This window comes from Bombus huntii, chromosome 6 (genome assembly GCF_024542735.1).
Source record: "Bombus huntii isolate Logan2020A chromosome 6, iyBomHunt1.1, whole genome shotgun sequence".
NCBI lineage: Eukaryota > Metazoa > Arthropoda > Insecta > Hymenoptera > Apidae > Bombus > Bombus huntii.
Window position 1 is genome coordinate 16543554 of NC_066243.1, and position 12116 is coordinate 16555669.

At 32.8% G+C, this 12116-nt stretch overlaps 2 protein-coding genes and 1 long non-coding RNA gene across 5 annotated transcripts in view; 1 reads left to right on the plus strand and 2 right to left on the minus strand.

The window, feature by feature from the left end:
- Positions 1-4127, minus strand: part of LOC126866625 (protein FAM13B) — a 13411-nt gene extending 9284 nt beyond the window's left edge. The window contains exons 1-6 of the mRNA XM_050620428.1: positions 3966-4127; positions 2326-2933; positions 2078-2203; positions 1482-1679; positions 1028-1409; positions 673-916 (exon numbers count right to left, since the gene is read on the minus strand). Of these exons, the coding sequence (XP_050476385.1) occupies positions 673-916; positions 1028-1409; positions 1482-1637 (782 nt within the window). The 5' untranslated portion in view covers positions 1638-1679; positions 2078-2203; positions 2326-2933; positions 3966-4127. The remainder of the gene's footprint in view (positions 1-672; positions 917-1027; positions 1410-1481; positions 1680-2077; positions 2204-2325; positions 2934-3965) is intronic.
- Positions 4128-4295: 168 nt separating this feature from the next.
- LOC126866637 (uncharacterized) lies at positions 4296-6048 on the plus strand. Its single transcript, XR_007689981.1, has 2 exons — positions 4296-4642; positions 4717-6048. It is a non-coding gene; the product is annotated as an uncharacterized LOC126866637 (long non-coding RNA).
- Positions 5774-11909, minus strand: LOC126866623 (protein argonaute-2). 3 transcript variants are annotated; one of them, XM_050620426.1, is made up of 16 exons: positions 11713-11909; positions 11014-11127; positions 10379-10671; positions 9960-10286; positions 9662-9862; positions 9387-9513; positions 8939-9312; positions 8729-8848; positions 8361-8634; positions 8113-8271; positions 7879-8044; positions 7229-7319; positions 6988-7151; positions 6619-6892; positions 6353-6537; positions 5774-6281 (listed from the first exon to the last, which is right to left on the minus strand). In XM_050620426.1, exons 1-16 carry the CDS (start codon positions 11720-11722, stop codon positions 6191-6193), a joined length of 2970 nt encoding a protein of 989 aa, XP_050476383.1. In that variant the 5' UTR covers positions 11723-11909; the 3' UTR covers positions 5774-6190. The 3 variants fall into 3 exon arrangements, with proteins under 3 accessions (XP_050476383.1, XP_050476382.1, XP_050476384.1); XM_050620425.1 differs by having other exon boundaries at positions 11014-11172; XM_050620427.1 differs by lacking the exon at positions 11014-11127.
- Positions 11910-12116: the final 207 nt, after the last annotated feature.

Here is a 12116-nt window from a genome sequence, read left to right on the forward strand (position 1 = left end):
ATAAGACAGAAGGAAGTATCGACTGCGTTTTCAAGAACATTCGTCGGTATTGAATTATTCCAACAAGATCAAGGATCGATACGTATGCTTTAATAGGAAGCGAGCATAATTTGCGATAACGATGATATCGAATATATGTAATAAAAATAAGTTTACAAAATACAAGAAACTTAATGGTATTTTGAGAACATAAAGTGACTTAATGTAAATAGCATACCTATTTGTACGTAGAACCGTAGGAAGTTGAGCTATACACGTGAGCGAACACGAGCCAAGAGTTTTAAGACGTGCTAACATGTAATTGCAAGCCTACCGATTGGATTTCTTTATGAGATAACACTGATAATAACGCGATTTATAATTGCTTCTCTTATAGTTAAAATTACGTGTATTTTAAACTTATCTTGTCTTTATCTTTTTCTTTTTATTGGTCAGAATTAATTAAAAATATAACTGTTGAATCACGATAATGCGGTTTATGCACATTTATGGTCAATAATCGTATGGCCTATATAGTTCAAATCTGGCATTGAGCCACAAAGTTGGATATCGCGATATTTATTTAACAGGTTTAACAGGTTTTCATTTGACCAATTTAACATGACTACATCTTACAGCAAATGCATGCACTTGAAAAAGGTAAGAAAAAAGGTGTATATATATGCAACTTACCAATCTGGAAAAAGCACAGATGCTTCGGCTAAGATATCACGAAGAAGGGTGGTAGCAGGCGGAACATGAGGTAGAATTACAGGGGCGAATACTCCGCAAACGCCGGCACTACGTCCATGTTTAGCTTCGTACTTGCTTAGATAAAGAGCCAAGTAACCAAGCAAACGATAGTGGGAGGTTGGCAGAGTTGACAGTAGCTCTTTCGTTAAATTAATCCAACAGTCATGATCGTTAGCATAATTTTCTGTGAACAAATGGTTTATGATTTTTTCTTTTCAAATGAACATGTTACATAAAAAGAAGCGGAAAAGAAAAAAGGCAGCGTGCTAGAATAATTAAAGTAACAGATGCTTACGGGCATGAATGGACAATAGCCTAGCTACAAGGGTTGATGGTACAACAGGTTGTGGTAATTCTTTTAGATACTGGCGAAGAAGCGTTGCCGCAGTCGGGGGACAGGCTGCTGTTTCTAAGTCAGCATCTCCTCTTCTCTCAAACGCGGCCCTCAATCTTTCTGCCAGTCTTGGGCTTCCACCGGACAAACGGAACACCGCGGCGCTTTGGAATCCATGAGCTTCGATATAATTACACAATCGGTGCACCACAAAAGGCACACCGGTGTCGAGGTATGGCTCGATCGAATCTAGTCGAGTACCAAAGACCCTCGTAGATCCTGCGTTACGTCTTAATAACGATACTGTCAGAACGCGTTTCACTTTCGCTAAACGGGATTCGTCCTTGGAAATAGTTGAATTTCAGTATAAATTATTGACATTTGAAAAACGTGAAACGTACTTAAAGGAAATTACCTTGTCGTGAACTTGTCGAGATCGTGTAGGACTCGACGAAGATCCATGATGATGGTGGTGGTGTTGCTGATGATAGTAATGATGATTATGATGATGATGATGATGGTGGTGGTGGTTGCTGTGGAGATGGTGATGATCTTGCTGAGGACGTCTCATCCCACTTTGTCTACAACGCGAACCGCCGCCACCGCCGCCGCACTGATTAAATTGACAATTTTTGTTTGTCTCTATTAAGCTAGTTTACCAATATCAAACGAATAAAGTATACTTTTATGGCGTTGAACTAGCAACTGTGTAATTTTTAACTGTTTAACGTCTACTGCAAAGTTGCGTTTCACGATAAATCTAAACAGAAGACAATATGCCTGTGTCGATGAGAATTCGATACCGATCGAACAATGGACTTTGCGATATTCAATCTCTCAAGAGTAGGTTGATCGATAAACTTTTTATGCTATGCGCTTCTTTAATGTACATCAGGACGACAACGATTGCTCTATCTGAGATCGTGTATCGGATAGTATCAATGACGAATCGTCTGTCGTTGCACGTTTACCGAAATTTACTATAGAAATTGTTAAAAACTGCAAACTCACAATACACTCCCTCGCGACCCTCCACAGGTTGAAGTAGATGGAGTTCAGCCTGGATACTACTTCGAGTTACACTTTTTGGTTATTTGCTCTCCTTCGCAGTCGATTTCCCGAGTGGATATGTTATACCTGGTAAGAAAGTACTTTCGAAATTATCTTGCATATTATTCTTTTGACTGCGAAATGATAGCTAGCGGAAGAGTAAAGTATTTTATTCGATGAAGCTTTCTTTAATAAACTTTGCGTATCACCTTGTTTATTTCGTTATGAAATCTTTTTGTTCGATGTATTTTATGTTGATTCTCCGTGACAGCTTGATTGTTCGATGTTGACGATGGCGTGAACGTTGACGGTGGAGTTGACGTTGATAGTGATGTTGTGCCGATGTTGATAATGACGTTGACGTTTACAGCAAGTCACGAATTTTCAGTTCCGCACGGAAGAGATTCGTTAAACAGAGGGTAAGGAACAATGTGTGGGGTAAGCGAATAATGAAAATTAGAAGGACGGGTGAATATGAAAACTTTCGAAGGAGAAGGGACCGGCGAAGAAAAGTCCTTCGTCGACACTCGCACGAAATCTTCGAGCAACTTTAAATCGATGTTGGCAACCAATATGATGTTAAAAAGAGATCGTTTAATTTGACTAGTTTTGGGTTCATGTCCCTATCACGGCACATCGCATCGAGCCCTTTCTGTAAGGCGAAGGGCACTGCCTATGGCTGCTTCAAGAAATGAGTCGACACCAGTCGTAGCGTAAGCATCGAGGGTCAGAACCAAGGATGAGTTTTAGGTCACCACTTCGCCCCTTAACCTGGCATGGTCCACGTGTCTCCTTAAACTTTTATTGTAGTTGCCTTCTGAAATCAAAATAAAGAATCTTTCAATCATCTCGTCCATTTTCTTACGTTACGCCAGTTTTTCATTGATGCACAATGAAGCAGAAATCGTCAATTCTATTCATTGCCGTTGAAGATGAATCATTACACGTAAATAGATAGCGGTGATCATGAAGTTCGTAAAAACTATTTTCAACCGAAAGTTTTGTAGAGTCTAGTTGATTTGAACAATAATTCTCCTTGTTATTAGATAAGTATAAACATGAACGTTTCTTAGTCCAGAACTTTCCACGACGATATATTACGTGAATAGGGCAAAAAATGTCAATTCATTTATGAGCTTGAAACATTCTGTGACGCTCGCTTGCAAGGAAAACAATCTTTGCTCAAAAAATAGAAAATTACAATACGTTCAATTCTAAATATGAACAACTCAATATTCGTTAAAACATATAGAGGAGGATAGAAAATGGTGTAATAACTTGGTACAAAGAAGATAGAGGGGGAAAAGGAAAAAATTTTAATTAGCGGAATATATGAATAACTGTGATGTTCGAAAGATTCACTGTGAAATGATACAACTCGTAAAAGGAGAACGTTTAATGTGACACGTCATCGAAGCATTGTTTACTTTCGCATTAGAACCTGCAGTGAAACAATAGCAACTGGCTAATACATCTTGAAATCTTGTCGTACATCTTGGTCAAGAATTCAGATTACGATAACACGCGTTTATTTAGACAAATATTGGTTTTTATGCCATTCGTTAACTTGCTTTTTCACATTTTTAACACGCGCAGAACGTCACATGATCGACCGTCGTGCAATGAAAAGCATCTCTATAACACTAAGGAAATAAATAAAAGAATTGAAGACACGTATACAACAAGTAATATTCTATCGCAGCGGTTTCCGTTAGTAAATATTTCCGTTAGTAATATCGAACTTTCCGAAGAATTTTTATATGTAATCACAAACCGTGAAAAAATTACTGAAAAAGCTGTCTAACTACATCAATGATTTTCAGGTGAAGAGAGACAGAAATAAACATACCTCATGAAAACTATGGTAATCATAGCGATTACAGCGAATCGTGCACGAGCGCCCCACGAAGCGATACTGAGATTTTACGACCGTGTGGCTCCCCTTTTCTGTCTTTTCTCTCGTTCACCCTTTCGTCTCTATGTACAACGATAGCCCCTTTACGTCTCTTCTGTTGGCGAACGGAACTCGAGCAGCGTTTTCAGCGTATCACATACCCCCTTGGCAGCAGATATTGCGAGCACGAGGGCGCATGCACTACCTCACCTCCAAGAATCAATAGACGTTCTGGTCACGTGAAGCATCCGCGAGAACAGAGACCTACCTTAGACGGAGGCAAAATTATATACAGAAAAGGGAAGAGAATAGTGGAGGAAGCACCAGAAAGAGAAAAGGAGAGAAAAGAGAGAAAATATAAAGGATAGAGAATAAAGGGTGAACGAAAGAAAAGGTAACAAAACGAATAAAGCGAGATAAAGAGAAACAAGGTGAGAAACTGTGGAAGAATAAGATATGAACAAGAGCTAAGATTGATTAAAGTGGAACAAGAGCGGAGGAGTTCGCAAATAATTAACTCATTTGAAAATTTCAATTAATAAATTTTTATAGAAATGGAAGCTTGTTAAATTTATTTTATAAGATAACAATGAAATTTCATAAAATTTTTACACCGGTTTTAACCGATTTGTGTAAGTTATAAATTTTTGTCTCATGTGTGATAATTTTGAAAACTGTAGCTGTAATAACCGATCTCCAATTTTAGATCTCTCCCTACACTACGACTGCAATTTACCCTACGTGTTTTCAAAGCTTTATTCAGTCAACAAGTCCTATAAATGTAATATCTCTTATTATTCATATTTATGCCTCTGTTAATGACTAGTAATTGGATTTCTTACATGATATTATGAAAAGTACTGTTATATAATATATATATTGTTATATACATATTTATTTAATAGGATTTATATGTTCTGAAAGAATCAATTCTAATACTTAAACTTTGTCCTAAGCATATTGTTTACCTTATACATCTAAACAACATACGTGCATAATATTTTTAAATCCACAAAATTAATGATAATGATACATTCATGATAATGACAATGATGATGATAAAGTGATACATTTCAATCGATTTCTACTATATCAACAGGAATAGAAATATGTACGATGACCTTTTGTAGCTATGTGCGTTTGTTTACTACTAGACTATAGGGTAACTATTTTCGATGCACCCTACTAATTGTTCTTCCATTTCAAACAATTGTGATTAATATCATAGAAAAGGGTAAACATATATTTTTTTTTGTTTCGAATATACTTTACTTAACATTTAATATATTTGATTATTTATTTGTATCTATTTTATAATTACTAGTAAATAAATGTGTAGTAATTTATACATGTGTTACTTTCGACTTGTATATTTTAATCCTTCTAAAGAAAAATTTATTATTATCTTTACTTTTTTACCAAAAGTAAAAGATAGATATAAAAGCTATCCGAAAAAGAAAACATACACATTCATATATAAAATACAAATGCATTATGTACAGAGTACAATATTACATATGCTAAAGTGAAATATTTAAATAAATCAAAATTAACATACCTTTCTAAAGACTACATATTCTATGTTCTACAGGGACAATAATCGTTATCTTCGAAATTTGTAAAATGCGAGACGAATGTTGAATCGCAATTTACCCAAACTCCATTACCAAGACTTAATGTATTATCAGAATGCAGAAATTGTAGAAAATCCATCGATAAAATTTCTTGCACTATTAAACGATATAAACAGATTCACACAAATATATAAATAAGTACAATATTTCTTTTTACGCTTTATTATGATTTATGACATGACTATCAAACCCATGATATCGGCATGATAGCATTATAGATCATATTACAGGTATAGACATATTAGACACATATCAGCATATTACATCTTTACATTCAAATAGAATTAATTACGCGATGAATATATAATATTTTTATATTATAAGAATAATTATTTAATAATAAGGTAATAAATTTTATGTACGTAATTTATGTATTGTAAGTAATGAACAAAGCAACCGTGAAAGAAATAATTAACTGACATCTCATGTAGAACAGACGTTGCATGCGAAGATAAATTCTTAAATTAAAAATGCATTAACTGAAATAAGTCAAAATAATGTCTAACCATTTTTTTATCATATTTTATCATATGTTTTATATATATCTTATACAAAAAACATAGGTGAATTTTTGTTTATTTGTAAAGTCATTTTGCTTTTCTGCTCCTCTCCGAGCTTATCAATATTTAAGGGAACACTGCAAACACATATAAATAATTTTATAATAAATATATGAGACATTAATACATATGCATATACCGAACTTACTTGTGTATTAATGCTCTTGCTCTAAAAGCAGCTAAATGAGCATAGTATGTAGGTGCAGGATAACTAACAGATCGTGTACATCGTGCGAACATATGACAAAGATAATATGTAAGTTGCTCAATTTCATCTTCCTGCATATGATTTTCATTACATATGCACCTGTATTTCGTAGGTCTAGCAGTACCCTATAAGTGTTTTTTTTTCTATTAATTATTAATGTAACTACTTTTAACGGCATATAATATAATGTAAGATATAGGACTTACTTGTATGCTAGCATGAGATACAAGATAAAAGTCTCCATAAATTGGATGTGTAATTTCTGTATCAACGACAGTGCCTGCTTGTACATTAAAGTTTCTATCATCGGAATTTCTTTTGTCAGTCGGAAAAAGACGTATGTGATGCCTTTTTTGAACTACAAAAAATGTGATCGCAATGTCACGCTCTTGACTTTTGTTTAAACGATTTATAGCTCTTTTTATTGCTTCCAATTCATAATGCATCACTTGTAAAAGTTGTCCATCGCTTACACCATCCCTATACACGTGTAAATAAGTATTTGTTAAGAATATTCTATATAATTGAATTTACCCATTAACCTTACATATCGCTTAATATTCTAATCCATTTACCGATAGAAGATTATTCTTCTAGGCTTATATCCTGTTTGCGCATAAAAGTACTTCAACTGAATTATCATAATTTCTTCCATGTCGCGTATCATTTCCTCTCTCGGCTGCTGAAGTCTTATTTCAACGTTATATTGGAAAGCATTAGGATCATGACTTGCTGCAACCTAAATTACGGTATTATATATATATACACATTTTTTTGCATGATTCGATAATTTGATAATGAAGAGAAGATTCTTACAGCTGCAATCGAAGGTATATTCGTCGCATCAGGGGATGGATGAGTCACATCGGCACCAACGATCATGCATGGTTCTCTTAAACAAGGTGGACTAAAGAAAATAATACTTTATGTACATAAAACGCAAATATATAGTAGTGCACAATATACATATAGTAGCTCACGAAACATTTATCACAAAAAGTTCGTTATGAATATATAATGTTCATTCTACGGAACTTTTTGAAATTTCACTAACTCTATAATGAGATATTATTGTAATCATAATAGCATTGCAACCAATACGAAAATGTACCAGAAATTTATTGCAAACAGGAAAAATTAATATGCAGCATAAATAGTAGACAATTAGCGCTAAAGATGGTCTCATTATATATGTATTGTGATCTATTAATATAATGAATAATTGAATGTTCAAATACTGTGGTCATCTTTGTGAAGTGTATGCTTCAAATACATATTTTGTAACTCCTATATACATTTTCAGATCCGTATCAAATTTTAACAATATAATCACTGTAGTCGTATCTCGTTATAGTACTAATGAAATTTCAAAATATTTTGTATAATATACATACAAAGTTTCTAGGAGTATCAAAATACTTTCGTGAGATATTGCATATTATAAAAAACATAAGAGATAATATTACCGATAAGAACGAGCAAAGGTGTGATTAACACCATTAAGCTTTGAATTAATTTTTAACAAAATATTTCCAACCGTTGAATCATTTAATTTCCTCATAGTTTGCTGTTTTATACATTGAGTTACAATACCTCCAAGTATTTTAAGTTCAGAAATTTGTTTCACAACACCTACAGTCAATAAAACATTTTATTAAAAATTTTCCTTTCGTATATGTATAAAATAATACCATACTTACTGTAAGCACTGTCCATATTCGGAAGTATTACTAGTACTAATTTTATATTTTGTTTCTTTTTTTGCTCAAAATAAGCAATAATGTTCGTAATATCATTTTCTAATCTTAATTTTGCGAATGGAGTTAGTGCCCTATTAATTGTCATGTTCAGAGATGAACCTAAGAAGTAATATAGCAACAAAATTTTATGTTACTATAAAAGAATATTTTAAATATTATGTTGGAAAATTTATTTTTAACGTACTAACCATCGTGTCGTAGTTTATCGTGCAAATTATGTAAATCAGAATCACGCACGTATCCGTCTAAACTTAATATAGTCCATGAATTTTCTGGCAAATCACATGGTTTTAAAAATTTGTCTGCTCTCCAGGTTCCCTTAAATACGTTAACTTGTCTGTCATTGTATTGTAACTTGGGAGCTTCAAGAACTCTTGCTGGCACTTTTTCAAATTCTCCATGTACAGAGAAACGAAATTCATTCAGTAAACTTGGTTGATGGTTCAAATCCATCTTAGCAAACTGTGAACATATTTATATTTTAGTTTACTTTGTTAATGATAACAAATTGATTTGACAGTTTTCAATTATAAAAATTATTTAAAAAGCCTCTTACACCACTCATAATTTTCTCTTTACGTATTTGGGTATTAGTTGCTGTTTCGCGAATCATTTTAGAAGTCTGAACATCGTCCAGCTTTTTCCGTATAGCTTGTCCAGCTATAATTGTACATAACTGTAAAATATGAATACAGGTATCGTTAATTATTATTTAGGTATAATAACTTCAATCATGTAAACATATTTCTTTTTCATTTATATTTACCTCGGCAGGTACGTGAATGTTGCTATTTTTAGATCCTACCCAAATACAAGGCAGTTCAGGGTATTTTATTCTATATCTTTTCGTTTGTAAAAAATATTGTTCAACCGTAGAAGTACTTCCATCTTTTAAAGTAAATTTGTTTTCTCTTGCACAATCGACTAATCCATTTATGACATAAACTCTTTTACTGCTAGGTTGATCTTGTAATTCATATTGTACTTTTAATCCCTTTAAAAATCTCGTTATTTTATCTCGATTATATTTTATGTCCCTTGGAGTTAGATGTTCCAGCACTGTACCAGTTTTAGGATTCTGACATAATTCTTTCATCAAATCAATAACTGACTGTTCTTTAGGAAATCCCTTATGTGCAACTATTCATAAAACATATTAAAATTTATATGCATAATTAGCAATAGGTAATAATATTATTATGTTAATATATTACCATCTACATTCAAATATGCTCTAGATCCAACTATAGCAGATTGGAATACACCAAACCATAAATTTAAACCATTCGTCAATGACACAACTCTACCCGGTTCCGGTGCTTGAAAAAGTGATCTACCGACCTATCAACATGTTAAGTAATGTATTAATAATATTAAATTTATCGTAACATACTATATATATTATATATCATTACCACATGCAATTAATATGATAGTATATAAATCAAATATTTGCATAAATAAAATTTGAATTATTTAAGAAAATTACCGTTACGTATTGCGATGCAGGTCCATGGCGCAAAATGATATCCAATGCCTGAATACATTGCTGTTTTGTGTCAGACTCAAATGCATCATACTTTAAATTTTTGATCCATGACAAATCAAGAAACGCAACCTTTTTTAAATATATCTTGAAAATTCTTTCTTTTTGGAATTCATTATCAAAAAGAGTTATTGATTCTTCCTTCTATAATGTATACATACATATATATAACAAAAATATATAAGATACTAAGAAACTATGTATATGTATAATCATAAAAGCACATTATTTATTTACTTACACTTTGATCACCAAAGGGAAGATCATTTGCACTATATGCATTTTTTCTGCCATCAAATGCAGGATATCTCTTTGGACACTGTATTTTTCTAAATTCTTCGAAAACAGATCTTAAAAAACATTTTGGTTTGTCTGGTGTAATGACTACATCATAATGAATAACATTTGTTTCAAAATTTCTAGGAAAGATGAGTCTAAACATGTTTGTTTCTACTGTAATTTTTCTGCCCATAGTTCCTACACTAGTTTTTTGTGGCATCTGACTCCAGTACATTTCTTGCAAACTTTTTGAAAACACCTGTTTATTCTTTGGAACTACAGCAGTTACCTAAATAGAAATATACAAAAGTAAAATACAAATTACCATTTAATATTTCTACATACAATTTCATTTTGACTTCATTAAAGTATAAACAATACCTGCTGTGGCTGTTCTGAACCAGATGCCTGTGGTTGGACATCATATGACTGTCCCCTTGGTGAGAAAGGTGTCTGCTTTTGTCCAATATGAGAAAATTGTTGTTGTCGTTGACTTGACCCTTGCTGTGGTATACCACTTGGCCCTTGTTGTTGTCTACCACTTGGCCCTTGCTGTTGTCTACCACTTGGCCCTTGCTGTTGTCTACCACTTGGCCCTTGCTGTGGTATACCACTTGGCCCTTGTTCTATGTCAAGTGATCCAGATGTGGATGTTTGCTTTTTGCTCTTCTTTTCTGTGCGATATATATATATATATATATATACATTTATCTTTTGCCTTATAAGAGAACAGCCTCAAGCGTAAATCGCCAATTTGGATACATATCATAAATCTTTCATACCATCCATTACTAGCTCTCATTTATAAGATCATTACGGTTGAAGTATTGATTTTGATTACTCAAAGAACTAATGCAATACAGCATATTATGCTCATGTAGAAGATCACAAACTGTTAAAATTTTTACGATTAAATTATTTTCTAAACTTAATAATTTCTGAGACGTTCAAAATTAGCGATTTTGCTTGGAAACATATTCTTATTACTGTAGCATGCAATATGTAATATGTAATACTATTTTGTAAATCATTTGTTTGTTGTTGTGAGTAATTTGTCCGATGTCGTGAAGAATGTGTTACGTATTGTGAATCATGTATCTGTTGCTTTGAGCTGGACATGTCAATGTCACCTGTTAGGACAGGTGTTCGTTCGTTAGGACATTTGTTCGTTTTTTCTGTGTAACATATGTAAATATATTTGCTTTCTGTCTTAATATATTATTACTGTAATATATAGAATGCATGTAAAAGTTACATAAAAGCGGGCACGAGATAATTCCTCATGACAAAGTAAGAAGAACACATAAAACAACAAATATATTTATTCAAGGTTCAGCATATCAGAAAATTAAATTTGAAATCGAGCAATGTGTGACATATATCGTTCGTATACAACTGCGCGACTTGAATAATCTGCAGCCATATAACATGACCACATTTATTACGGAATACTTTAGCTAAAAAATCGTTATTTACATTTTTTACATAAGAACGATGTTCCTTGACCAGATTTTTATTTATAATGCCACATCAACTGTATACGTTACGGTTATGAAATGGATTTTCAAATTCGATATTCTCGAAAGCTAAGTTTCAAATGACCAAATCTTATCCTATTTCATTTTTATCTTTTTATGAAAGATTACTTTATGTCCGCTTGAACATGCGTAACTTTCGGACGCATCCAATAATATTATAATATTCGTGCAACTTACTCCGAGTCATTTTCACAACTTTCCCAGAAAACAACTTATTGATCTTTGTGTTTTTAATGATTACTTCAAACCCAAATTTTGTTTCACTTGCGTGAAATTATAAATTCACGTACTTCCTTACATACAACAAGCACGACCTTTATTACTTTCTGTGTGAGATTGGGGAAGACCTACGACATATTTTTTATCGATTATAAGGCTTACCAACTTGTTACCTATAAATGTTATAATTAAATACAAAAACAGGCAAAAGGAATAAAGTACAAAAAAAGATCTTTTCAATGGTATATAATTTATGTCAAACAGAGGACCTCAAAAAATTGTTTAAAATTGTTTAACAATTTCCTATGTTAATGCATGTAATGTATTAGTGAGAATGTACAATACGTTAAATGTTAGAGATT

Excerpts from the sequence above, each read along its gene's own strand:
- LOC126866623 (XM_050620425.1), bottom strand. Across the intron at positions 9,863-9,959 it reads TTCCCTTTGGTGATCAAAGT|AAGGAAGAATCAATAACTCT; the intron begins GTAAGTAAATAA and ends TATACATTATAG. Across the intron at positions 6,538-6,618 it reads TATCTCATGCTAGCATACAA|GGTACTGCTAGACCTACGAA; the intron begins GTAAGTCCTATA and ends AAACACTTATAG.